At 51.0% G+C, this 22,058-nt stretch overlaps 9 protein-coding genes across 9 annotated transcripts; 4 read left to right on the plus strand and 5 right to left on the minus strand.

Moving 5' to 3' along the window:
* Positions 1 to 376: 376 nt before the first annotated feature.
* COCVIDRAFT_87531 (hypothetical protein) lies at positions 377 to 2,428 on the minus strand (the record flags this gene model as incomplete). Its single annotated transcript, XM_014705616.1, has 1 exon — positions 377 to 2,428. One exon carries the CDS (start codon positions 2,426 to 2,428, stop codon positions 377 to 379), a length of 2,052 nt encoding a protein of 683 aa, XP_014561102.1.
* A 670-nt stretch (positions 2,429 to 3,098) lies between these two features.
* COCVIDRAFT_33790 (hypothetical protein) lies at positions 3,099 to 3,964 on the plus strand (the record flags this gene model as incomplete). The annotated part of the gene is made up of 2 exons (XM_014705617.1): positions 3,099 to 3,366; positions 3,423 to 3,964. The coding sequence occupies 2 exons, from the start codon at positions 3,099 to 3,101 to the stop codon at positions 3,962 to 3,964; spliced, it is 810 nt and encodes a 269-aa protein (XP_014561103.1).
* Positions 3,965 to 4,072: 108 nt separating this feature from the next.
* On the plus strand, positions 4,073 to 4,246 carry COCVIDRAFT_87516 (hypothetical protein; the record flags this gene model as incomplete). The annotated part of the gene is made up of 1 exon (XM_014705618.1): positions 4,073 to 4,246. A coding segment is annotated over one exon (174 nt), but the record flags the coding sequence as incomplete, so codon positions are not given.
* Positions 4,247 to 5,884: 1,638 nt separating this feature from the next.
* COCVIDRAFT_87444 (lytic polysaccharide monooxygenase) lies at positions 5,885 to 7,162 on the minus strand (the record flags this gene model as incomplete). Its single annotated transcript, XM_014705619.1, has 1 exon — positions 5,885 to 7,162. One exon carries the CDS (start codon positions 7,160 to 7,162, stop codon positions 5,885 to 5,887), a length of 1,278 nt encoding a protein of 425 aa, XP_014561105.1.
* A 1,107-nt stretch (positions 7,163 to 8,269) lies between these two features.
* COCVIDRAFT_22742 (hypothetical protein) lies at positions 8,270 to 10,628 on the minus strand (the record flags this gene model as incomplete). Its single annotated transcript, XM_014705590.1, has 4 exons — positions 8,270 to 10,048; positions 10,102 to 10,197; positions 10,248 to 10,333; positions 10,385 to 10,628. 4 exons carry the CDS (start codon positions 10,626 to 10,628, stop codon positions 8,270 to 8,272), a joined length of 2,205 nt encoding a protein of 734 aa, XP_014561076.1.
* A 1,264-nt stretch (positions 10,629 to 11,892) lies between these two features.
* On the plus strand, positions 11,893 to 13,244 carry COCVIDRAFT_87392 (hypothetical protein; the record flags this gene model as incomplete). Its single annotated transcript, XM_014705620.1, has 3 exons — positions 11,893 to 11,925; positions 12,013 to 12,325; positions 12,373 to 13,244. 3 exons carry the CDS (start codon positions 11,893 to 11,895, stop codon positions 13,242 to 13,244), a joined length of 1,218 nt encoding a protein of 405 aa, XP_014561106.1.
* A 184-nt stretch (positions 13,245 to 13,428) lies between these two features.
* Positions 13,429 to 14,522, minus strand: COCVIDRAFT_33794 (hypothetical protein; the record flags this gene model as incomplete). The annotated part of the gene is made up of 3 exons (XM_014705621.1): positions 13,429 to 14,140; positions 14,212 to 14,377; positions 14,438 to 14,522. The coding sequence occupies 3 exons, from the start codon at positions 14,520 to 14,522 to the stop codon at positions 13,429 to 13,431; spliced, it is 963 nt and encodes a 320-aa protein (XP_014561107.1).
* A 2,176-nt stretch (positions 14,523 to 16,698) lies between these two features.
* Positions 16,699 to 18,172, plus strand: COCVIDRAFT_87617 (hypothetical protein; the record flags this gene model as incomplete). The annotated part of the gene is made up of 3 exons (XM_014705622.1): positions 16,699 to 16,882; positions 16,954 to 17,786; positions 17,840 to 18,172. 3 exons carry the CDS (start codon positions 16,699 to 16,701, stop codon positions 18,170 to 18,172), a joined length of 1,350 nt encoding a protein of 449 aa, XP_014561108.1.
* A 464-nt stretch (positions 18,173 to 18,636) lies between these two features.
* Positions 18,637 to 21,783, minus strand: COCVIDRAFT_33796 (hypothetical protein; the record flags this gene model as incomplete). Its single annotated transcript, XM_014705623.1, has 1 exon — positions 18,637 to 21,783. The coding sequence occupies one exon, from the start codon at positions 21,781 to 21,783 to the stop codon at positions 18,637 to 18,639; it is 3,147 nt and encodes a 1,048-aa protein (XP_014561109.1).
* Between the last annotated feature and the right edge of the window lie 275 nt (positions 21,784 to 22,058).

The following is a 22,058-nucleotide window of genomic DNA, read 5'->3' on the forward strand; positions in this document are numbered from 1 at the left end:
AAGTCGGGGAACTAGGCCGGATGAGTATGTGAGGGCCGATAGAGGGGGGTGGGGCTTGGCGTCGGCGATAACGATTGCTGGGGTTTATCGCGACGCTTCTTTTCTATTTCTCGTTTGGTATGGAGAAATGTTGCAGGCCACTGTTGGCATTGCACATGTTGCAATATTCATTTGGTAGCCTGATTATAACGAAGAGAAGGATTTAAGTTTATTCACCCATTGAGACGATATTACACAAGGAACAATGTTCAGGAAGCATCTAGCGATGCTCAAAATTCGGGTATCATTTATACTTTTGTAGTAATACGAGCTATTATTTTGTTCATGGTTCTCATCCAATATCAGCACAACTATACGTACATGCTTCAACATTACTTCAGACCAGACTCTTCCTAGGTCGTCCAGCCTTTTTTCTATCGGCTGCGCTTACTGTAGCCGTGCCAGTGCCTGACATATTAACATCCTGGATTGGTGTTGCAATTGCAGGCGTCACGTCGCCGCTCCTCAACCTCTTCTCTGGCGCTTCGTCGCTACTTCTCGGCAGCCTGAATGCCAGATACGTCTCGTCGGCGCGCTTGCAGCGATCAAACACCTCGTTCATGTATTTTTCAACAATGTGTGGTGGTCGGATTGAGCGGGGAAGCGCACTGGCGATTTCATCACCGTCGTCGTTTTCGATAAGTAAAAGCACAGTGACTGGCTGATAAAACTCAATGTTGTCTATTTCGTTCATCTCGTCGAATTCCTCAATTCGTTGAGGTGATTTGGATGGGACGAATGGCGTTGCAGGTGTTGCAGGTGGTGGAGGTGCCGCAGTGGCGGGCTGTATGGATGTAAAAGCCTGGTTCGAGGGGTTTGGTGTAGGCGTCGTGACGTTCGGGGGAGCTGGGCCAGGTGTAGAGACACCGGGTGTCGGGGCGCTGGGTGTGGGTGCGCTTGACGCTGGTACGGGTGCTGGTGTTGGGGTCGGCGCTGGCGTGGCCTTTGGAGCAGGCGTCGAAGGCGGTTCGGCGACGGGTTCCGGCTTTGGCTTTGGCTTCATCTTGGTGATGAGAAACGATAGCTTTGCGCCAGTGCCATTGGGCAGCCATTCCATAAAACTGTACGAGGGAAAGTAAAACTTGTCCTCGTTGCCATGGACAAAGCTAAAGACTAAAGGACGGTACGTCGTTCTCGGCGGAGGGTTGTAGACGGGTACTTGAGGTGGCGGGTGGTACTGAGGTGGTTTGCTGTAATTGTTGGGATATGGCGGGTGGGGTTGATAGAGCGGAGGAGGTTGCTGCTGCTGCTGCATGTGGACTTGCGAAGGACCTGGGGTATAAGTCTTGGGCGTGTTAGGCTGGATAGGCTGGGGCATGGGTTGGACAGGCCGCGGGAGCGGAGGCGGGGCTGTTTGCTTTGGCGGAGCTGGCGGTGGAGGCGGCGGCGCAGGCTTTGGGGCAGGCGGCGCGGGAGCCGGCTTGTGCATCTTTTCCTCCTTTTGGCGGGCGAGGATGGCCGTCAGCTCGTTGATATGCGTCTGGAAAAACTCGAGTTGCTCCTTGCTGGCCTCGCCCGCAGCAACAATCTTCATGACAGCCTTCAACGCCGGGTCGGTACCAGCTCTAGCAGCGAGCATGTGGATGACGGGATCAGGGGCGGGAGAGGGCGCGGGGGGCGCGGGGGGTGGAGGTGCGACCTGGACTGGCTTAGGTGGTTGTGGCTGAGGCGGCCGCGGCGGGGGTTTCTGGTGGAGGGGCGGCGGGACATGGTGGTATTTTTGGTGCTGACTGTGGGAGTGCGGGTGGTGATGAGCGGGCCATGGGGCATAGGGCGAGGGTGCAGGCGTCTTCTTGTGCATTGGCTTGGCCACCTCGCGCGGGCCATACAGCCTTATAGGCAGCGTATGCGGCTCAATGACCAGCTTAACCACGACGCGGTCGGCGCCGACCTGGGGGAAGTTCTTGAGCAGCTCTTTCTGGCGCTGGGCCTTTGCGCGGTCCTCATCAGTGCGGTCGGCCAGCTTCTTGGGCTGGGTGAAGTGCGAGTGGAAAGTGCGAAAGTTTGCGCCCGACAGCCACACGGCCTTGGATCGCTCAAATGATGTTTCAAGCACACCGCTCTGCTGGATCGTTTGCCATTCGCTGCATGGGAGGTCGAGCGGCTGGGGTTCGGATAGGGTAGGGAGTGGTGCGCCGTCAACAATGCGTAGCGGAAGTGCCGGTTGCTTGGGGGGGAGAGGTGGTGCGTCAGTGACTGGCGGCGTGGACGATGCTGCTGCTGCTGATGGGCCTGATGCTGATGATGGTGGCAACTGAGGCTGCTCCTTGCCTACCGCACTCGTCCTCTTGCGCTTCTTCAGCGATGACGAGGACGAGGGCGAAGGCTTTACGGCCGGAACAGCTTCTTCGCGAGCGCGTGCCCTCGTCGACCGTCGCGGCTCAGACATGGCAGGCGTATACTAATGCTTGGTCGGGGTGTCATGTGATGTTGGCACGCAGGTCGATACATGGTTAGGAGGATGGTAGGGCGGGCATGGTCAAGGCTGCCAGCGTCGTCAGAGTCGTGGCAGTGGTGACGGTTGTCGCGGGCGTGTCAAATGCAACGCGAGACGTTGCAGGGCGGCGGGACTGCCAAGCGACCCCGGCTCCCTGCTGGGCCGGTCAATGCGGGCTGCCTCATCTGGCTCTCTTCCCAGTTCGCTCGCCTTGGCACCACCTGCATAAGGATGCGGAGGCCACTCTATCTGTTTCTTGTCCATTCTGGACCTCGTGTTTCTAAATTTTTCGTCTTTGGACCTGCATGACGGTTGCATTATGAAACCTACTATAAGCGGGCTGATTACTCCCAGGACCCCTACATGCTTCTTATTCACCGAGTATCGCCTTTCATCGTAGTCCAGTGCGCTTGAGGCGAGCCATGGCAAATCAAAACCACTCAAAGCCCCCGCGGTATCACCGGAGGATCGTGGCTACGAACAATCAGGTTTGGCCACTTTTTATGCTACGAGTTTCCAATCCCACTATAAGGCGCCTGCCATAGTCGCTGTTGCGTGCCTCTCGTATCTTTTGTACGGACCAGTCGTTACACCCTTAACCACCACCCCCATATCGCCCATCATGCGGATCGTTGCGCTGGTTCCCGTTCTACTCACCTTTTCTTCGTCTGTCCTTGCTACTTGCTGGTTTCCAGATGGCCAGGAGTCTACTCTCGACACTGCTTGCAACCCGGATGCCATAGTCTCCTCTTGCTGCTTCGACCGTCAAGCATGTCTTTCCAACGGGCTATGCGTTTCCGACCCCCATGACCCAGCAAAAGCTCGCACTCATCGAGGAACATGCACAGATCGAGGCTGGAAGAGCGGAAACTGTGTGCGTCAGTGTTTTGGTAAGTCGCGTGCCCTCATCCAGACCCATGTATCCTACATACTCACTGCCATACAGATAACATGCACGCTGGCGCACCCGTATACAGCTGCAACGTCACTGATGTCGACTCTTACTGCTGCTATGATAACTGCAAGTGTGAAAATCCGTTCGAGGTCTTTTCCTTTGATGGAACGCCTGCAAACGTATCCACCATGACAGTCATCCTCGAGTCTTTCACCCAAACCCGCAAACCAACCGCTACAGCGAAGTCTCAGGCACCCAGCAACTTGCCAGCAACTTCCTTTGCTCTCCCCACTGGCTCCGCGAACGGTTCCGCAAATGGCTCAGCGAATAGCTCTACATCCGCTGAAGTAGCCTCATCTTCAACTCAAGGCCCGAATTACCTCGCACTCGGCATTGGTCTGGGTCTCGGTCTCGGTCTAGGCATTCCTGTCATCTTCCTTATCGCCTTTTTCTGCTGGCGTCGCAGAAAGGCGGCAGCCAAGAAAACACAGGAGAATTCGCGACAACCCCCAGAGTTGAGCAGCGAAGAATATTACCCCCCGGCACAAAAATACGCATACAACCTTAATGTGATGCCCAAGGCTCCGCAGTAAGCATCACAACTATTTACTGTCTCTGAACGTCCGGACTAACAACCCCCTCCAGACCCGCACTATCTCCCGAAATTTCGCCTTCGGAAAAGGACCTAGCTCAGATCCACGTGGCCGAGCTACCAGATGACCAGGTCCTTCTCCCCAGCTCATCACACGGTCAAGCGGGGAACGAGAAACAAATTTGAACGATACTTGTATAAATATTTAAACGAGAGAAAGTGTACCAATATTGTTTTTGCCTTTTGGACGCCATATAAGGATAAGCATCATGAGAAGAATTAGATATACCCCCAACCCCCGATAATTTTACATTAAGTAGACAGAAGGAACGAACGAAGAAGTAGTAAATAGCCCCATGAATCAAGAAAGCAATCACCCCATCACAAGTGTCAAGTGGTATACTAGAAACGGTCTCGAGTCTTGTCGTTCCCCACTTATTAATGTCGCTAGATTAACTACGCCCGAAATACTCCCCGAATACTGAACACGGTCAGACTAAAGTCCAGAATAGCGTTGGCATCACGTAAGCACAGATGAACCAACGGTCCATGCTGGAATGAACGGAAAAACTAAAAGACTATCAATCAATAGTCTTCTCTACAGCATCAAACACACAAAAATCACTCTTTCTTACTTATATCCAATCGTTGGGTATTCGGGGATAAAATATCCCTGAGTCCCGCCTAACCCATACACATCCTCCTCCCACCAAAATACCACACAACCATTCATCTCACACACACAGATAGACCTCCTCACTAACACTATTAACCCTCCTCCCGTGCCAACACATCCACCAGCACGTTCCCCATCGTATCCCTTCCCACCATGCTACCTACACACACCCCTAGCCCCTCCGCCCCAACCACCTCCGCATCCCCACCAAACCCACTCAAGTAAAGTATCCTCGTACTCGCGCTCGACAAGGCGCCGCCAAGAACCGCCCTACTATTTGCAATAACCACCAATGTAAAGTGATTTCGACGTAAACCATCGCACTGTAACATTCATCTTTTGACCCCCAGGCCCAATTCAATCATGTAGCAGTGCCCAGGTACCCACGATATCTCCATCGTCTGATTGATGATTGATGGGAGGGAGAGAGAGGTTGGGATGATTATTACGTACGATTATTTTTTTGGCATACCGGATGAAGAAGGTCGGAGGGGCTTAGTGCTGATGCGGTACTTTTGTGAAGTCTGCGCGGGTTAGTTTCAAGGGAAATCCTTGTGTAGTATTATTTAGGGAGATGATGGTGTCACATGTGTTTTCTTGGTGTGATTCTATCGAAGCGTTAGAGTATATAGGGTCTTGGGTGATTTTGGAGGGAGGGGGCTTTCTGTTCTGGGTAAGGTAAGTCTAGCACTATACTATGTATCTTGGCTCCGAATTAATCAGGGATATCTTATCTACCTACTTCATGATAGTATGTGGCTAAAGGTACCATTGAAAAGATGAGATATTTACATCGTGAAGGGGGGCAAAAAGAGACATTTTGATAGGAACGATGTTTGAATTTCGAATTTCCCCCTAGCTTTGAGCCGAGGTTTGTTATATACACCGACATCTTCCCCATTTCCTATGTTCAAACGCCCGATATGTGTATCTTCCTTCGTGTCTTCCAAAGAACACGATTGTTGTTTCCTTTCCATGTGTTTCAAACTCCTGTAAAATGCACAACGAACAACGACTACTTTCAGCAGCAGCAGCAGTAGCAGTTTCGAGTTCTCTCGAACTCATCCCAAAAAAGAAAAAGAAAAGAAAAGAAAGAATGGTGGGTAGGCGTTATCCACCTCCCAAAAGAAGAAAAGAAGAAAAGAATCGGTCCCAGACCTTTTGTCGAAAGAAAAGAAGTGTGAAAAAGAGTGTAAGAACGTATGTGTGCGTCGGCACCACAACTCATCAAGCGAGTGTAGAAACCTAGTAGTGACCAACCCGACGGCTCATCAAGTGTGAGCGTACAACACGTCCATTGTAGCCCCTCTTGGTGATGCTACCATTGGCACAAGTAGTGCCAGCGGCAACCTCCTGCCAGACAAGCTTGCCATTGTTGCAGATACCAAACTGGGTAGCGCCGTTGCACACGATGGCACCGTTCTCGGAGCAGGTGGATGAACCACCACCAGGAGTGGAAGGAGTAGAAGGAGTACCTGAACCACCGCCGGGAGTAGAAGGAGTGGTGGGGGTAGCAGGAGAGCCGGTGCCCGCAGGAGGGGTAGGGCGGACGGGAGGAGTAGGAGTGGCGGTGACAGTGACGAGGGTGGTGGAGGTTGAGGGGCGGACTGGGGCGGTAGGGCCGGCGGGAGAGCCGCTGGAGGCTCCAGGGGCGAAGACACCACCGCCGTTGGGGGGAAGGGGTGCGGCGGAGGGCTTGCTGCCAGCTGGTGGAGTTGGGGCAACGGTAGGCTGGCCTCCAACTGCAGAAGTAGGAGCGGCAGAAGGCTGGCCGGCGGCGGGAGGAGAGGGAGCAGAGGGTGCACCACCAGCGGGAGATGTGGGAGCAGGAGAAGGCTCGCCACCAGCAGGGGAAGATGGCTCAGCAGGAGTAGAACCAGAAGAGGCACATCCTCCGGTAGGGGCCTTCAAGTCGTTGGTGTTTCCCAACTGCACTTCTGAACCTGGGTTGGGGAATTTAACAGCGGAGTTTGGCACTGATTCGCAGGATTTGTCAATGTTGATAACCAGCATATCAGGAAGTGCATCGAAACCACTCTTGTCGCTAGCACCACCGGTCACCTCGATAGGGGCACAGTTCATGTAGAGTTCTGCCTGGCCTGCAAGCTTTGACATCCAAGTCCAGGCAAAAGTAGCCTTGCCGTTGGGAATGCTGTCTGGAAGGGTAAAAGTGTAGTTGTTGGTACCTCCTTCAATACCAGGGCATCCTCCTTCCATTGACTTGATAACCTTGAACACAGAGTTGGCAGTGGGTTCGGTGTCCAAAGAAACTGAGAGCTGGCAGCTGCCTCCTCCATGGACGGCAGTACCGTCGAGCTTCAGTGGCATCTCCTCTCCAACCTTCATAGGGTTCATCGTGGTAACAGTGAAACCATTCTGGGACTTGCAAGGGTATTGCGCCTTGGAGATGGGTGATGTATCAACTTTGTCGGCACTATACGGTACAGGGTTTGACATCTTGATGTGAGCGTTTGTGGTGCCAACCAGGGCCGTTGCTGATAGAAAGATCGATCGGAAAAGCATGATGGCGGTGTTGGTGAAGGTGTTGTGCGTCGTGCAAAAGTTGTTTGGCTAAAGAATGTGTTGTAAAGTGAAAAATCAACTAGCCCAGCTAGAGAGAAAAAGATGCTATGCAAATGCAAAGAATGTAAAGAATGCTGTGATGATGATACTCATTACTGGCGGGTGGTTACAGTCTCTTATACAGATGTCACGACATCCAAAATGTGGATACTGTATCCATTCCGCCACCACACCACAACTCCACAACGATTCTCTTCTTCTGGCCCTCTAATCAAACAGCCAGCCTAGCAGGCAAGTGTAAAAACACAAAACAGGGGGTTATGAACGAAGGCGTCGCTCCACAGTGGCAAGCGCCCACGGTATGAAACGTGCAGTTCAGGTACACTGAGGCTCCCAGCCAAAGGAATTGTAGCATTTTACAACGTCAGTGCATATATGTTATGCGTCGACGCCCAAGCAGGAAGGCGATGATTGCGTATAGTCGGGGATCGTCATGCTTCGATGAATGGCCTTAGGCGAGGTTTCGTTTCGAGGGTGCATCTGGTTGATCATTGGATGAGGCTCAGTCGCTTAGCAGGCCAGCAAGCGAGCCAGACCCCTGGGCGTTTTATGCTACGTCGCACCTCCGGCCTTACCATCCCTGTTTCCAGTGGCCGATTGGTGAGCCGCGTACGCCCTCGTGTACACCGATAACTTCACGCTGCCCTGGCTTACTCCACAGCGCCCGATCGCAATGCTTGTTTTTTGATCCGTTCACCGAATAACAGCTGCGCTGTCACATTTCCTAGCTTTCCAAAGCATAGGACTGGCTGATGTCCAGCGGCAACGTGCAGATCATAGCGTGGTGTGGAGTATGGTGGAGAGTGGTTTTCGCGTCGTGTCCCATGGTCTTGTGCCCACCAGAATGACAGTTGCATTGTTTCAAGGCCCACGTTTCTCGTCCATTAAGATCCGGTTGGCTATCTGTGGTTCCCATCAATCATGCGGCTTTCCGAGCGCTACAGATGTGCAGCTTGGGACCGGCTAGACAAGTGGCATTGACGTCGGGTGCTGCGCCACATGCTACCTTAAACGGACATTCCGGATACGTTTAGAGCGACCACTGCCTCAATAATAGAGGCGCCCTTTCTCCAGTTTGCGAAGGGGTACGCCGGCAGCAAAGGCGATATGGCCCACATCGTCATTGCCGCGTACGTCAGCAACGTGCACCTGAACATCTCCCAAAAGCCTTGCTCTTTCCATGGCGTCCAGCATGGTCCCACCACTAGGAATTTTCACCCAGGGGTTTTCATAAGTCATGCTCGAGACGAATCCGAATAGCTCAGGCCCGAGAGTGCGTTGCTTGAGAACCAGCGCCGCAATCCCAATAACCAAGATCACGGCGGAAGACACCATGAGTAGTGACAGCCATAACACTTCGCCAACAAATATCTCCTCCGTGGTCGTAACTGTTGCAGTAGTTGTTGCTCCTATGAAGGGTGATTGACTGTTCTGTGCTACTACATCAAATTTCGACCACCAGTCAAAGAAGGAGCTGTTGGTAGCTGGGGAGTCGCTTGGTAAATACTTATCAACGTCGTTGAAAGGGAGCGTATCCGGACCGTATAGAGACAAGTTGCTTGACAGACTTCCGAAATATCCCGTTGGTTGTATTGTAAGCTGATAGTAAGTATTTATAGCCGAACTCAACCGTCGGGAGAAAAGTTCTGGATCGACCAAGGATAGGTTGGTATACATTATGTCTTGTGTAACGTGGCCGGCCTGCTGTACGAAGGGAAAAGCGGAGCTGTTGGCAAGATATCGCTCAGTTGGACTTGATCCAGCACTATAGGCTACTGCAAGCGGAAACTGCTGTGCAAAGCCTGCCATGATGACTCCATGCTCGAATGCCGTATAAGTTGAAGGCCGTGAATCCGACAGAGATTTTCTGACTTTCTTAGTTACGCATTCCTTACCAGTGCACTCAACCATTGCCTCAACATGGTTTTGTGCCAAGTTACAGCGCGCCATGTTTAAACCGAATACGTTACTATCTACGCTTGTAGCATAGACTGATGTGAATGAAATCTCTCTTGCTTCTTGTGCCTGCTTATTACTAAGTCGAGTCTTGTTGTAATTGCCAAAGAAAGCATCCAGTCGTCCAATTAGTGTCTCGTACATAGGGTCTTCAGTATCCCAGGGTGATCCGAGATTTGTGTCGATAAAGAATGATGAAGATCTGCCTTCGGCTGGCTCGAACGGATTGTTCAAAGACTTGTTCTTCCAAACTTGACCAGGAACAAGCTCGTCCAATTTAGCAAAGTTAGTTTTGGACATATTAGTACTATTGTTAAGCCCCGGATATGGTGTTTGGTTGAAGCGACCGCACTCCACCGTCAGGTAACTCGATTCAATCGTGAAGTTTGATCGCCTCGTTTGTGGAAGCCCAACTATTGGAAGCCCAACGAGTGCAGAATACGTCTCTGGCTGTTGTATAGCAGGTACTGTTATCCATCCTTCTGTGTCTGCATGAGTGTCGTTGATATAATCGATGTTTGGAATCTTGACATTGTTCCATGGGTCTCTTGGACCTATTTTGGTCTCCAGAGGCGCTAGCAAGGCCGCAGAGTATAAGGCTCCCGCATCAGCAAACCTCCCACTGCCGACATATGTTGAGGACAAGCCCCACATGCTTCCGCCCGGGCCGGTTGTGAGGTACCGCAGCTTGGAGTTCGCGAAGGTGTCTCGGTCTTGTCTTGTCATGAGTCGAAGTGACGCCTGACCCCCAAGTGGAGATAATGCCCACAGGAACAATAGGTTGACGCCGACAAGAGTCAGACGTTGCATATTTATCTGACTCTCCACTGTTCCCCAGACGGATTGGCTAGCCATTAGTAGCTCTAGAGTCTACGAATGTACCAGTCAGTTCTTATTCATAGATGCAAAGTCCATAGACTCACGCTGATCTTGGAACCCTTTTCAGCGAGGAATCTGGCTATCATTTTCATGCTTCGCCCACTGATTGCTGCAAACACGATTGGAAACATGGTAGGACCCTAAATTTTGGTTAGCGTGAGCCTTGTGTCATTGCACGCTTGTAGCTGACCAAACCCATGGCGAATTCCACTTTCTTTCCAAAATCGGATCCTTTTGTGGGCTTTCCATTTAGTGTGATAACTGCGGCTCCTAAGACTTCCCACAAGTCAGTTTTGCTCAGCATATACGTCGTGCCTGTATACTTACGTATAAAATATACTGGTAACAAAACCATGATGAAATCTCCAATACCGTACATGAACGTTAACCACGTATGCTTCTTCAAAGGCCTGGCCTCCTCAGGCCAGCTGTTCACTCGCTCAACAGTTGTCTCCCATGTCTTTGATTGGGGTGCGGACATGGGTGGTTGTGCTAAAGGTGTCTCTTCTGCTTTAGAACCCAAAACATGACGTCGGAATGGGTTCCATCGGGAATTGGTAGTCGTACTCATGATTGCTGATGCGCTTCGTCACGCGACGCTGCAAGGCCACGAAGACGTATAAGCAAATGCGGCTGATGGTTCGCGGGCAGCGAACACGTCTCTTTTGGATGGTATCTTTGCGGCACAGCAATAGCGAATCCCCAGCACGGCGCTAACAGAGTGTGCCTTGAGTAGGAGCGCGCTTCTGAAAGCATGCTGCGTTGGGATGCTCCTAGCGAATCATTTGATGTGATGAAACTCGAAGCGCCCGGCGGACCCCAGTTGATTTCCGGGTACCTGCGCTCGGCGGAAGACGGGCGATAACGACATGGCTTGCATCCATGACGGATGCTGTGCAATGTCTAGTATTCGTCCTGAAATGCGGCGAAGCTTTGGGCGGGCACAAGGGGTGAGCAGAGCAAGTGATGTAGTCACGATGATGTGCAGCGAGGCATGAGACGCGTGCCAAGTCCAAGTGCGCTGTGGCGTCACCTGACGCTTACTCGGTTTCTAACCGGAGCACGACCTCCTTCTTCCTAATAAATTACCTTTGCGGTACGGAACGGGACGATGTCACAGATTTGCAGTACGACAGCCGCCCTGGCTAGGCCCATTATGATGCGCTGCTGTCGATCAGACTGCGCTCCAAGGCTGTCCGCTTGGACTCAACAGACCCCCACCGAATTCAAGCGCCAGCACGATGCAACCGGCACACTTTCACAGGAGGACTAGCCATACATCTCACTCTCACTTAGCGAGAAGGATTTATTGAGAGGACTTCGACATTTTGGTCATCGACTATGCTGTTGTTGTCTTAGAACATGTCACGCATGCGCCGTCGAGCATGTGGCGCGGACTATTCGGGCCTCATCAACAGAAGGCTCACTCAGCGCACCAAGATCCCCACACGAAGCAGTCGTTGAAAGTATTCTGGGCTACAAGTGAAATCGGTGGGTTGTGAGACCCTTATGACTATTTCAACAGCACTCCTCATGGTCTCGTTCCGTACTCGTGCGGTGGTCAGTACGAGCCACACCAGTCATGTTTCAGACGCCACGTGAAGAGGCGCAAGCATGCGACTACCAAGACCAGGTCCGAAAGGTACCCATGATACATCGGATGTGAATCCATGCCTTTCACCTGAGGCTATAGCTGCTGTATGATCTGGTGTAGAAATAGTTGCCTGGTGGTTCGGCTCTTGTCAGGCGCAAGATGTAGTCGTTCATTTGATGTCTGCATTCTCCTTTTGCACTACACAACTCACGAATTTTGCATACTCTTTTTCCTCATCGAAATGAAGCCAGAAACAGAAGAAGCGGTTCAAGCGGTATGTTCCCATCCCAAAACTAGCGCTTTGGCGGTGACACCAGTTTCGCATATTGATCATAGCAAAGTACTGACCGAGTTTATACAGGCCAAAGGCTTATTGACAGAATTGGTAATCGTCGCATCTCTGGTGCGAGCTTTGACTGATTCTTTTGGATCAGCAAGCGATCTGTATCAAAAGCTGAAGCGCAAGTCTAGTCCCAAAGACAGCGACGATGAAGACAGATTCCACATCAGCATGTTTGGGCACAGGCGCCGCGACTCTGGATTCGGCATGTCGGGCAGCAGCAAGGACCTTTGTGAAAGCGAAGGAGAGCTCATTTTTACCTCTTCTGCTCAAATCCGAGCCGAATATGAACGTGGATATCGGAGGATAGGAGAGTCCTTTGCTCGTGGGGATGGTAAGTGCTCATCTTGACTTCACGGGCTACATACTAACTCGACGAAGCTACGGCGCAGATCCAACTACAATCACAAATCATACAGCTTCAGAAGGTACTTCTTGTTATACACCAAGACCTGTCGATGAGCTCGTATATCGCACCCTCATCCACCCACTCGCATCTTGTACGTCTGATCCAGACCACACGGACAGCGCGTGCAGCCTCGATGGCGGCACTGAGCATGCAGTATCAACGTATGCTGCCCACACCCTCACCTTCCCCAAGGCAGCCAGATCCGCCATTCAGTCCGCCTTGCAGTCCGCCTGGAGCTTTTCCAGACCCCGAGGATACTTGGCACACGACAAAGCCATTCAAGCCAAGGCGGCGTACGGGTGACAGCTCAAGCTCATCGACCTCCTCAGAGGACAAGGAATTCAAAATACTCCCAATTCCGAACCCGATTTCCAAACCGAAGCCAGCACCGAAGCCAGCACCAAAACCAGAGCCAGATCTGAAGCCGAAGCCGAAACCCGAGGACAAGCCAACAAAGACTCGGCTGTTCTGCATCTACGCAAAAGAGCTCCAGGACAACCCCCTCATGCCCCTAGCTGATGCCTACAAACCATGCGGCGACAACAAATGCCCATTCTGCCGCACATACCTAGCCATGCGACCGGGCAAAATCTGGGAAATCGTCGTCGATAACTGCCGCGAATCCAAACACCTCCGCCGCAAACCCCTCTACCGCGTCTTTCGCATCAAAAACCGCTTCATCGTAAAGTCGCACCGCGAACAAGGCGGTTTCGCATGCGTCCTCTGCGCCAGATTCCGGCGCTTCGACATGTTGTGTCGTGACATCGGGTCACTCATGGATCACCTGTGGCGCGAGCACACGGCCGACGAACTCGAGTGGGACTGCGACATTTTAGAATGCTGAACTCCCCCCTCCTACCCCATCTTCTTTCATTCGGCGTTCGTAATGATACCCCCCCCTTAACGATCTCTTTACACTCACGATTTGCTACGTTCACGATTTCCTATTGTTTCTTTTTTGGTTTATTACACATCATCATTACTACTCCATAGCAAATTAATCCCTATCCATATTCATCGTTCTCCCTTTAAAAAACAGTCATAACTTCCATCTCACCACCTTTTACCCCCGTGATACCCAGCACCCCTCTCTTCATCTTCCTCACATCACATATCCTCACGCTGCCGAAATACCACATATGCGCCTCAACATCATCCCCTATCCACTGCCCATTTCCTTGAAAGCTTATCGGTCCTTCAAACACTTGGATGTCGCGTGCAGATACAGTCTTCTCGTTGGGCTTGTTGATGTAGTACTCCGGGCTCGTATGCACGTAGCCCATGATCAGCAGCGGGAGTTGGGGCACGGGGTCGTTCCAGTGCGTGATGCGGTAGTTGCCGCCGGCTTGCTTGGAGATGAAGTCGCTTGTTTTGCGTCCGCCGATGCGCGGTGCGCCGTACGTGTATAGTGCGACTGTGTGGCCTTCGTTGCGCATGCTGGCTGCCGCGAGCGTAGCGATGGCGCCGCCGAGCGAGTGGCCTGTTGCGCGGATCTCGTAAGACGGATTATCGGCGACGGCTTGCGTTACGGCGGGTAGGACGCGGTGACGGGCTTCGGTCCAGGATCGCCAGAAGCCGCGGTGGGCGCTACAGGTGGGACAGATGTCCGTTTTGTCCATGCCGAGATCGAGGTTTGTGATCCAGTTTTCTGGGGTCTTGGTGCCGCGGAAAGATATGATGATGAGTTTGTTGGTGTGGTCTACGGCGATATAGCCTGTTACATCTGTTGATGCATTGGTTCTGTTGATGTTGTTGGTTTTATACTTCTTTCTTGTTTTCCAGGTAGTTGAGTGCAAGTGTGGTCGACTTACTCGGTGTATTCAGCTGTAGTATTTGAGTCTGCGGCTTGAACCAGTGGACACTTTCCCTTATTGCAGCTGACCTTGTCGCCAGGTGAATTGTAGTTACCGGAGCAGTAGGCTGCTGAAGCATATTGGCTCATCAAACCCATGTCACTGAAGAGCCCATCAGTAATAGCTATTATTTCTTGTTAGAATCCGATTCGTAGAAATTTTATTGTCCATCAGGTTGGCATACCCCTCTTCTCTATAGCCAGTGGTGAGGCATTGCCCGTGAAAGCGCTTAGAAGCGCGGCGATAGCGAGGGACGAGAAAGAACGCATGTTGTTGCAATGAAAATCAGCGAATGAACAAAAATGAGTGACTGTAGAAATGTAGCAAAACGGGCATCAACTCTCAGGACGACTCGTTTAGGGAGCCGTAGAACATATTTAATATGCACATTTGCTTTCCCACGGATTCATGGTGGGTGTCACAAGAAAACGAAACGCCATCGCAACAAGGAATGCCAACTCTCTCCTCAAATGCGGTCCTTGCAACTACCCGCCGACCCGTTCCTTTTGCGGGTCTCTGCAGATGTAAACCAAGACGGATTCATTGGAGCGTTGATTTGTCACGAGGCTTTGCTTCACCTTGGGTGTGTCTAATTCGGGAGCGGCTTCTGAAACCTGATTGGCCACACGCTAGAATGTGCCATATTATTAGTCCGGATTGTTGGCGCGTGCCCAGCGCTTAGGGCTGAGTCTTGGCTATTGAAGGCGTGCAGCTAATTACTTGAGGAAAATGTAGCAAGGACAGTTTGTTTGGTTTACATTGAGTTGCATGCCGTTTGGCCGATAGTTTGGGGTAAGGTAGTAATTGAAGGAGTACGTGAAAGCCGCAACTTTATTCTTGACTAAAAGATCCTACCACAAATCTTATCGATAAAGAGATTATTCTCCTGCGCACGGACGGAAAACCACAATGTACTCCCCTTTTTGCACATTCCATAGAGACTTTGCAAAAGAAAAATAAGAAAATACATAAGCGAGATCAACAGTGAGTTCTATAGAGATTCTGGGCTGCACGGATCTGCGAATTTGGAGATTATTACTTGCAGCCTAATCACCGTACCTCCGTAAGTAATATGGAGATGGAGACACTGGGGCCTTACTTCGACTTGGCAGATTGCTTCACCTCGACCTCGTACCAAAGCATTATAACATTTCACCTAAAGTCTAACAATATTCTTCTACCTCAGGTCTGTTAAATACATGCTCAGGAGCTATAGAATACGGGAGCGAACATGATACTTGCACAAGACCCCGAGGCTGAGGCATTTGAGAGCTTAGTAATGAACTCGCGATAATAATCAAGCGTCTGTGGAGTATCGAAGCTCTGCAGCGGTCTTAACTCCAAACAAACTTATTTCTGGAAATGCAGTTTGGTTCGCATTTTGGCCTACATCTCATTGAAAATAGACGTGTGCTAGACAAGGAGCAATCCTTGCTTTGGTGGATGCCGCACCATTCTACGCCCCATTGCTCCCACTTAATTCCTTCACGATAATTTGGACGGCCTCGATTTAGTCTCGCACGTAATTTTGAAACTCTTGCTTCCTCCTTTTGAGGAAAATAGTTTCGTAAGTAAGAGGACTTGAATGCGTATCGCAGTTTTCGTAGGGCCAGTATATTGAGTTGCCAAGTCTGATGGATAAGCTTAAACCTAGTTTCCACGTTATAGTAGTCGTGTAACGAAATGGTTGTTGGCCTATAACTTAACGCAGTTGGTGTTTTGATTCCCTAACGAGGACTGAAAATGAAGTCGAACGCTAGAAAGTTTGGGTGCTAATTCAGATCTCAGATAGAGATCACATGCTGATTGATGAGAGTTTTGATGGCCGGAAGGTCGCGTTACTTTCCTTCCTCCCCTTACAAGGAACCATCGCAATGGGATGCTGACAATAATCCCGGTCTTCTCTTCCTGCAAATATCGGTTGGACAGATATCAGGTAATACTAACTGAAAGGGTCCAAGGGTAAAAATGAGCTTCCAGGATACTCATACAGTTGGACACCCAGGGAAAACCCGAGAAGCATCATTTACGAGTGACGCTACGGGATGCAGCATGTCAGCAAACATCAGTTTGGAGGTTACAGAAGCGTTCAATAAGACCCCTACATGTCGAGATTTCTTTATGAGAGTTGGGGTTCTAGGCCACAAAAATGGTCGCGGGGTTGGATCTTGCCACCATGTGGATCGCCAGGGGCGCGCTAAACCCTTCAGTCACCGCTTGGTATCTCCTTAGCGCCACAACCTCGCACCTCAATACAACTACGACTCGATCAGACACCTGGACCCCGGGTTTTTCATTGTTGCCAAAGTTGATGGTTCGCTCGTTATATCTCAAAGTTTACAGTAACTGTTAATTGCGAACCCGGCGAGCCTTCCGTCGCCGTTGGGACAGTCGGACCACCTGGACATACCCTATTGCCAGCAATATCTTTGCATCGCCTGCAGAATGGGCAAACTAGCTTATCCTCTGGACCCAAAACTCACTGGCCAGGACCGTATCGTGTTGAACATTCTGCAAAAAGAATATGAGCTGCACGGAGACTCTGCGAGCGGATCGCCGACAGATGGAGGGGATGATTCTGACGACTCGGGTATCAAACATTCCAAGACCGTAATTCCATCACCAGAAGGTGCGTTTCTCCATTGGTGCACAACAGTTCCATGTCTTTCTTCATTAGGGTTGTGCGACTAATCTTTGCAGACCTCCAAGACCAGCAACAACAAGCAATTGCTTATTTCAAAAAGCTCAATGATCCAAATTCTGACAGTTTTGAACCTACGGTGTTCTGTACGTTTGACGAGCCAGACATCAAGAGTCCGCTTCTTCGTAAATGGGTTATCGATCCCTACATTCGCTGGGCCAAGAAGGTCGTCCGTGTAGAGACAGATGTTGTAATGGTTACGCATCTGCTTCTTTACTTTTGCACCAGCGTCCCATCGGCTATTTACCTATATGTCAATTTTCATTGGTGGCATGCTGTACTCCACTGTGTCATGCAAGGCACGTATATGGGACCATTCACTCTCCTAAAACACCAACATATCCACATGCGGGGTGTACTCAGTCCCAAGTATAGCCTGTTTGATCGGATCTTTCCATACATCTTGGATCCGCTGATGGGCCACACCTGGAACTCGTACTACTATCATCACGTCAAGCACCACCACGTGGAAGGCAACGGCCCCAATGACCTTTCTTCGACTATCCGGTATCAGCGAGACAGCCTCTGGGACTTCATGCAATATGTCGGCCGCTTCTATTTCCTCATTTGGTTTGATCTGCCCATGTACTTTATCCGCACACGCAAGCCCAACCTTGCACTTCAAGCAGGTGTGTGCGAATGGAGTAACTACATCTTCCTGTACCTCATGTACAACTATGTCAGCGCCCGTTCAACAATCTTTGTCTTCTTGATCCCTCTCAACTTCATGCGGATAGCTCTTATGACGGGAAATTGGGGCCAGCACGCCTTTGTCGACGAAACCGAGCCGGATTCCGACTTTCGATCAAGTATAACGCTTATCGACTCAGTGGTAAGTTTGGGATGAACATAATCAACCCATGTATCAGTCTAACCTCTCAAAAGAGCAACAGAGACTGCTACAATGATGGCTACCACACCTCTCACCACCTCAACCCGCTCCGCCACTGGCGCGATCACCCCGTCGCCTTCCTCTCTCAGAAACAGCAGTATGCCGACGAACACGCAATCGTCTTCTACAACATCGACTACTTCTTCCTTACAATCAACCTCCTGCGAAAGAACTACGAGCACATCGCCAAGTGCTTGGTCCCTATCGGCGACCAAATGAACCTCACGCTCGACGAGAAGATAGAAATGCTAAAGCGCAAGACGAGACGCTTTACGGAAGAAGAAATTGCAGAGAAGTGGGGGAAGCAATTTGCAAAGTCAAAGTAGAGTGCGAGCTTGAGAGCTTGGATAGATGTATAGCTGCTTGAATATAGAGCTTGATATGCCACCTTGACACTGTCGCTATGTTGCTATGTCGTAAGTCTCGATATGTGACATGTTCCCCAGCATTGGCCGTGAAAAGCGACAGAAACTTTGCAGTCCAGCGGTATTTTGGCAAAACTATACGTCTCTTTATCATCAAATTTTACAAGAAGCTTTTTTCCCCCACCACTCTCACGACACTCGAAGTTCGCAGCCTCATCAAAAACATTTATATCCCACTCATCAGACATCAAGAGCACGCGTCCAAGAAACACCATTTCATACCACAAGGTAAATCCAAGAGAAGTAAAAGAAACATGATGTTTGCATGCATAGGTCATCAGGACAAATGTATAAGCCCTTCTATGCTAATACGAGATCTAAATTCAAAGTATCGTGTTACATAACCATAGTCCCAGCATCATCCCTCAAATCCCCACCCAATCCATCCAAGACTCCAAAAACCGCAACTGGCCCTGTCTCATATGCTCCGAAAACTCTTCCAAGTTGACCAAGCCGCCGCCCTTGCGACGATTGATTTCCTGATCCACACTTTCGAGGCTGGCGAGCATGATGAGATGCAGTGGAGATTGAGGGTTCATGGCTACTCGGCGAACAGAGCGCTGTAATGGCTTGACCTGGTTTGTCTCGGGGTGGTAAGGGTCTGTGGAGTGGCTGATTTGGTTGCATCCGCATTGAACGAGATTTGTGCCCTCTAGGTTTTGGATGAAGAGAAAATGACGTTCTGGAACGTCAGAGTACCAGTTCAGCTGTACTGTATCTGGTGTTGGGCCTCCTGGCTCGGCGGGGCATGAGAGGGGCATGAGTTCAAGGACGCGTTCACCGACGTCGGCTGCTGCGGCAACTATTGATGGAGAGCCAGATTCAGGTCCTGATGTCGAGTCTGTGGACCGTTTTCTTCCTGGGTATCGTTTCAAACCATCATGGGCTGCGCATACAAAGAAACATCGGCCGGGGTCTGTGTCTTCGTTTGTTGACACTGATGACTCGTCGGTGTCAGAAGCTGCACCAGTCTCTGAAGAGCTGCATGAACCACTCTGCGAATTGGTTGGTAGATGTGTGAGAGAGTTTGGTCGGAACTGGGGCATGGTAGGATCTCTGTGGTCGGAAATTGGACTTTTACTCGCAGCGGAGGATGAAAGCCACCCTTGCTTTTCTGCACAGCTCATGAATGCATTGATGGCCTCCTCCCGAAGCTGACACTGGCACATATACATGTTCCATATTGTCATGTTTTCAGCATTGCTTGCCTTGGGGTTCTTAACTGAGCTCAGAACTTTTGCTTCGACAGAGTTGTAGATGGCCTCTACTGCCGCTCGAACCTCCTCATCAGGGCGTGGCCCGTTATTACTGGGATTCACGAATAAATTTTGGATATTTGATTCTCCATAGTTCAGCGCCCAGCAGAATTTGTCTACCATGCATTTGGAGAACCGAAAGATGCCAACCTGGAGAATGATTTCAACGTCGGTTTTCCTGGCTGTGAAGAGATGCGTAATCGTAGACTCGATATCGGCGGCTCTTGAGCGGCGCTCACTGCGCGTGTCCTGGGCGTCCATGGCCATGTCTTCCTTTTCAAGAAATAGTGGGTTGAGTAATTCGTTAAACCCTTGCTGTGTGACCTGATACAGTACTTCTTTACCGAGGTCTTGCTCAGGTTCGGGTATCTCATATCCACCCCAACGCTCTCCAAAAGGCCTTGAAGAAGAGGCATTTGATCGTGTCTCTCGATCCACATCTTCCTGGAAACGGACCCTTGATGATGAACGCGAGCTTCTGTTTCGGATATGTTCCTCACTTGGATCTGCGAAGCCACCAAATTGAGTCTGTCCTTCGGGTGAGCTTTGACCGTCTGCTCCATCTGGTTGTGTGAAGCCCTCCTCTTCATCTATGTAGTATTGCCTGCGGGCCCATCTTTGGTTCAAGATGTTGGCTTGTTGCTCACCGGACACTTCGTCGGGCACAATGTGCTGGAGGTCGGTGGTTCTGAGGATCTCATTCCGCTCTGCGACGTCGGTGTTCCGTTCGAGCACAGGTGAGGTTGCGTCCATGTCACCTTCCTGCTTCTGCCGTAAACGGGGATTGCTGGTGTTGGAGGCATTCATGCTGCGAGGCGGAAATGCAGAGCCCAAGGGCTGACTAGACCTGATAGTATCCAGGGCACTGCGCACCGTTACCTCTTCAGACAGCTCCATGATGTAGTTTCGGGTAGCTTCCTTCTCGATCGAGTAGTAAGCCCGGAAAATGCGTAGAATGTCTTTGCGCGACACATAGCCATCTCCATCGATGTCGTATCCGTCGAAGACGATCTTGGCCTTTACATCCACATCTGTGGTATGCATTCCGTCAAGTCCTTTGATCCATTCTTCGAAACCGATGAGCCCGTTCTTGTCCGTGTCGTAATATGCGAAAATGCGATCGTAAACGAGATTCGGTGCAGCAGGGAAGCCATTGTAGCGCGGTACGAATGCGTGATTGAAATCGCGTCGGTCGATAGCCCATCCTATATTGTTTGGGTCATCTGCCCATTCTGCCCCTGCCAAACAAGTGAACTGATCCCACAACGCCTCGACCTCCTCAGCCTCCATCTTTGTCTCAGCTACCAGACGCCTCTTCAGTGCCGAATCGATCGAGAGGTTCATCATGTGAGGCTTTCCCGGGTAAACCGGTTCTTGTTTTTGCAAACTCAGGTAGCCTGCAGGTACGCGTATCTTATAGAATATGTGGTTCTTGTAGTGGGAGTTGGTTGCTTCGCAGTTCGAGCATAGGTCGAAGTCTGGGCAGTTTGCACAGTGCCATCTAGTTCCTCGAATGGGCTTCTCGTCACAGCCGTTACATGTGATTCCACGATGTATTACGCCTTCCAGCCTGGCGCGGTCTTCTGCGATGTGGTATAGAGTGCGCTGGAGGGTTTGGCCCTCTGGATCAATGGCATCATCGTCCGGGTCCTCGTCACTTCCCAGAGACAATTCTGTGGGCGCGACGCTCTCTCCACCATCCAGCCCAAGGCTGTCCGTGTTTCCAAACATTTGCGCATGCCATGTCGCTGCGCGGGCTATTGCATCGCGATCTAATGCTGGATTGTTCGGGTTACGTTCGGTCAGCCAGGCCAGAAGAGCATCGACTTCTGACGGCGAAAGCGCACGGTCGGGTGAGTGCACTACAAGCAAGCGATCGAAGAACTCTTCGTATGTGCGCCCGGAGAGGTGATTTATAGTCTCTTCGCTGGCGTCCGGCTGGGCGCGCAGAATGATGCTGCGCAGCTCCGCAGGCGTGACCAAGTTGTGAGGATCAAGCAGCACTCTGGTAGTCAGGACATGGTACTCGCCCAGCGAAGGTATGTCTTGCTCGCTCAGTGGCAGCACGGACGGTGCCGGTGCTGAGTCTCGCGGCCGCCGTCTGCGAACAGCATTGCTGCGGTGGAGACCGTCTGTGGGTGTGGAGGATTGGAGGGTATTGTATATAACATATGCCGCATACCCAGCCGACACTCCTGTGAGGAACAGTACGGCGGGGCCATAACGGGATACGGTTGAGGGGGTTGATGCCGTCATGCTCGAGCGGCAGGGCCCCGAGATTGGGGCCTAGTAATAGACGCGCGAGGACAGAGTGATGGGCCACAATATAGGAGTAGGGAATCGATGTCTGGGGAGTACATGGCAGGTGATACCTACCAGCGACACCATAGCTATCTGTTGGAAGACTTCATGGCTCGGCAAGGACCAACAGACGCTCTCTATTTCTTCGGTGGAGGGCGACGCTCTTGCCCAAGTTGCCAAGACATGGCTTATTCAGCAAACCCTCCCCAGTTACGGACTTCCGCAGCCTC

The sequence above is a fragment of the Bipolaris victoriae genome (assembly GCF_000527765.1).
Source record: "Bipolaris victoriae FI3 unplaced genomic scaffold scaffold_7, whole genome shotgun sequence".
NCBI lineage: Eukaryota > Fungi > Ascomycota > Dothideomycetes > Pleosporales > Pleosporaceae > Bipolaris > Bipolaris victoriae.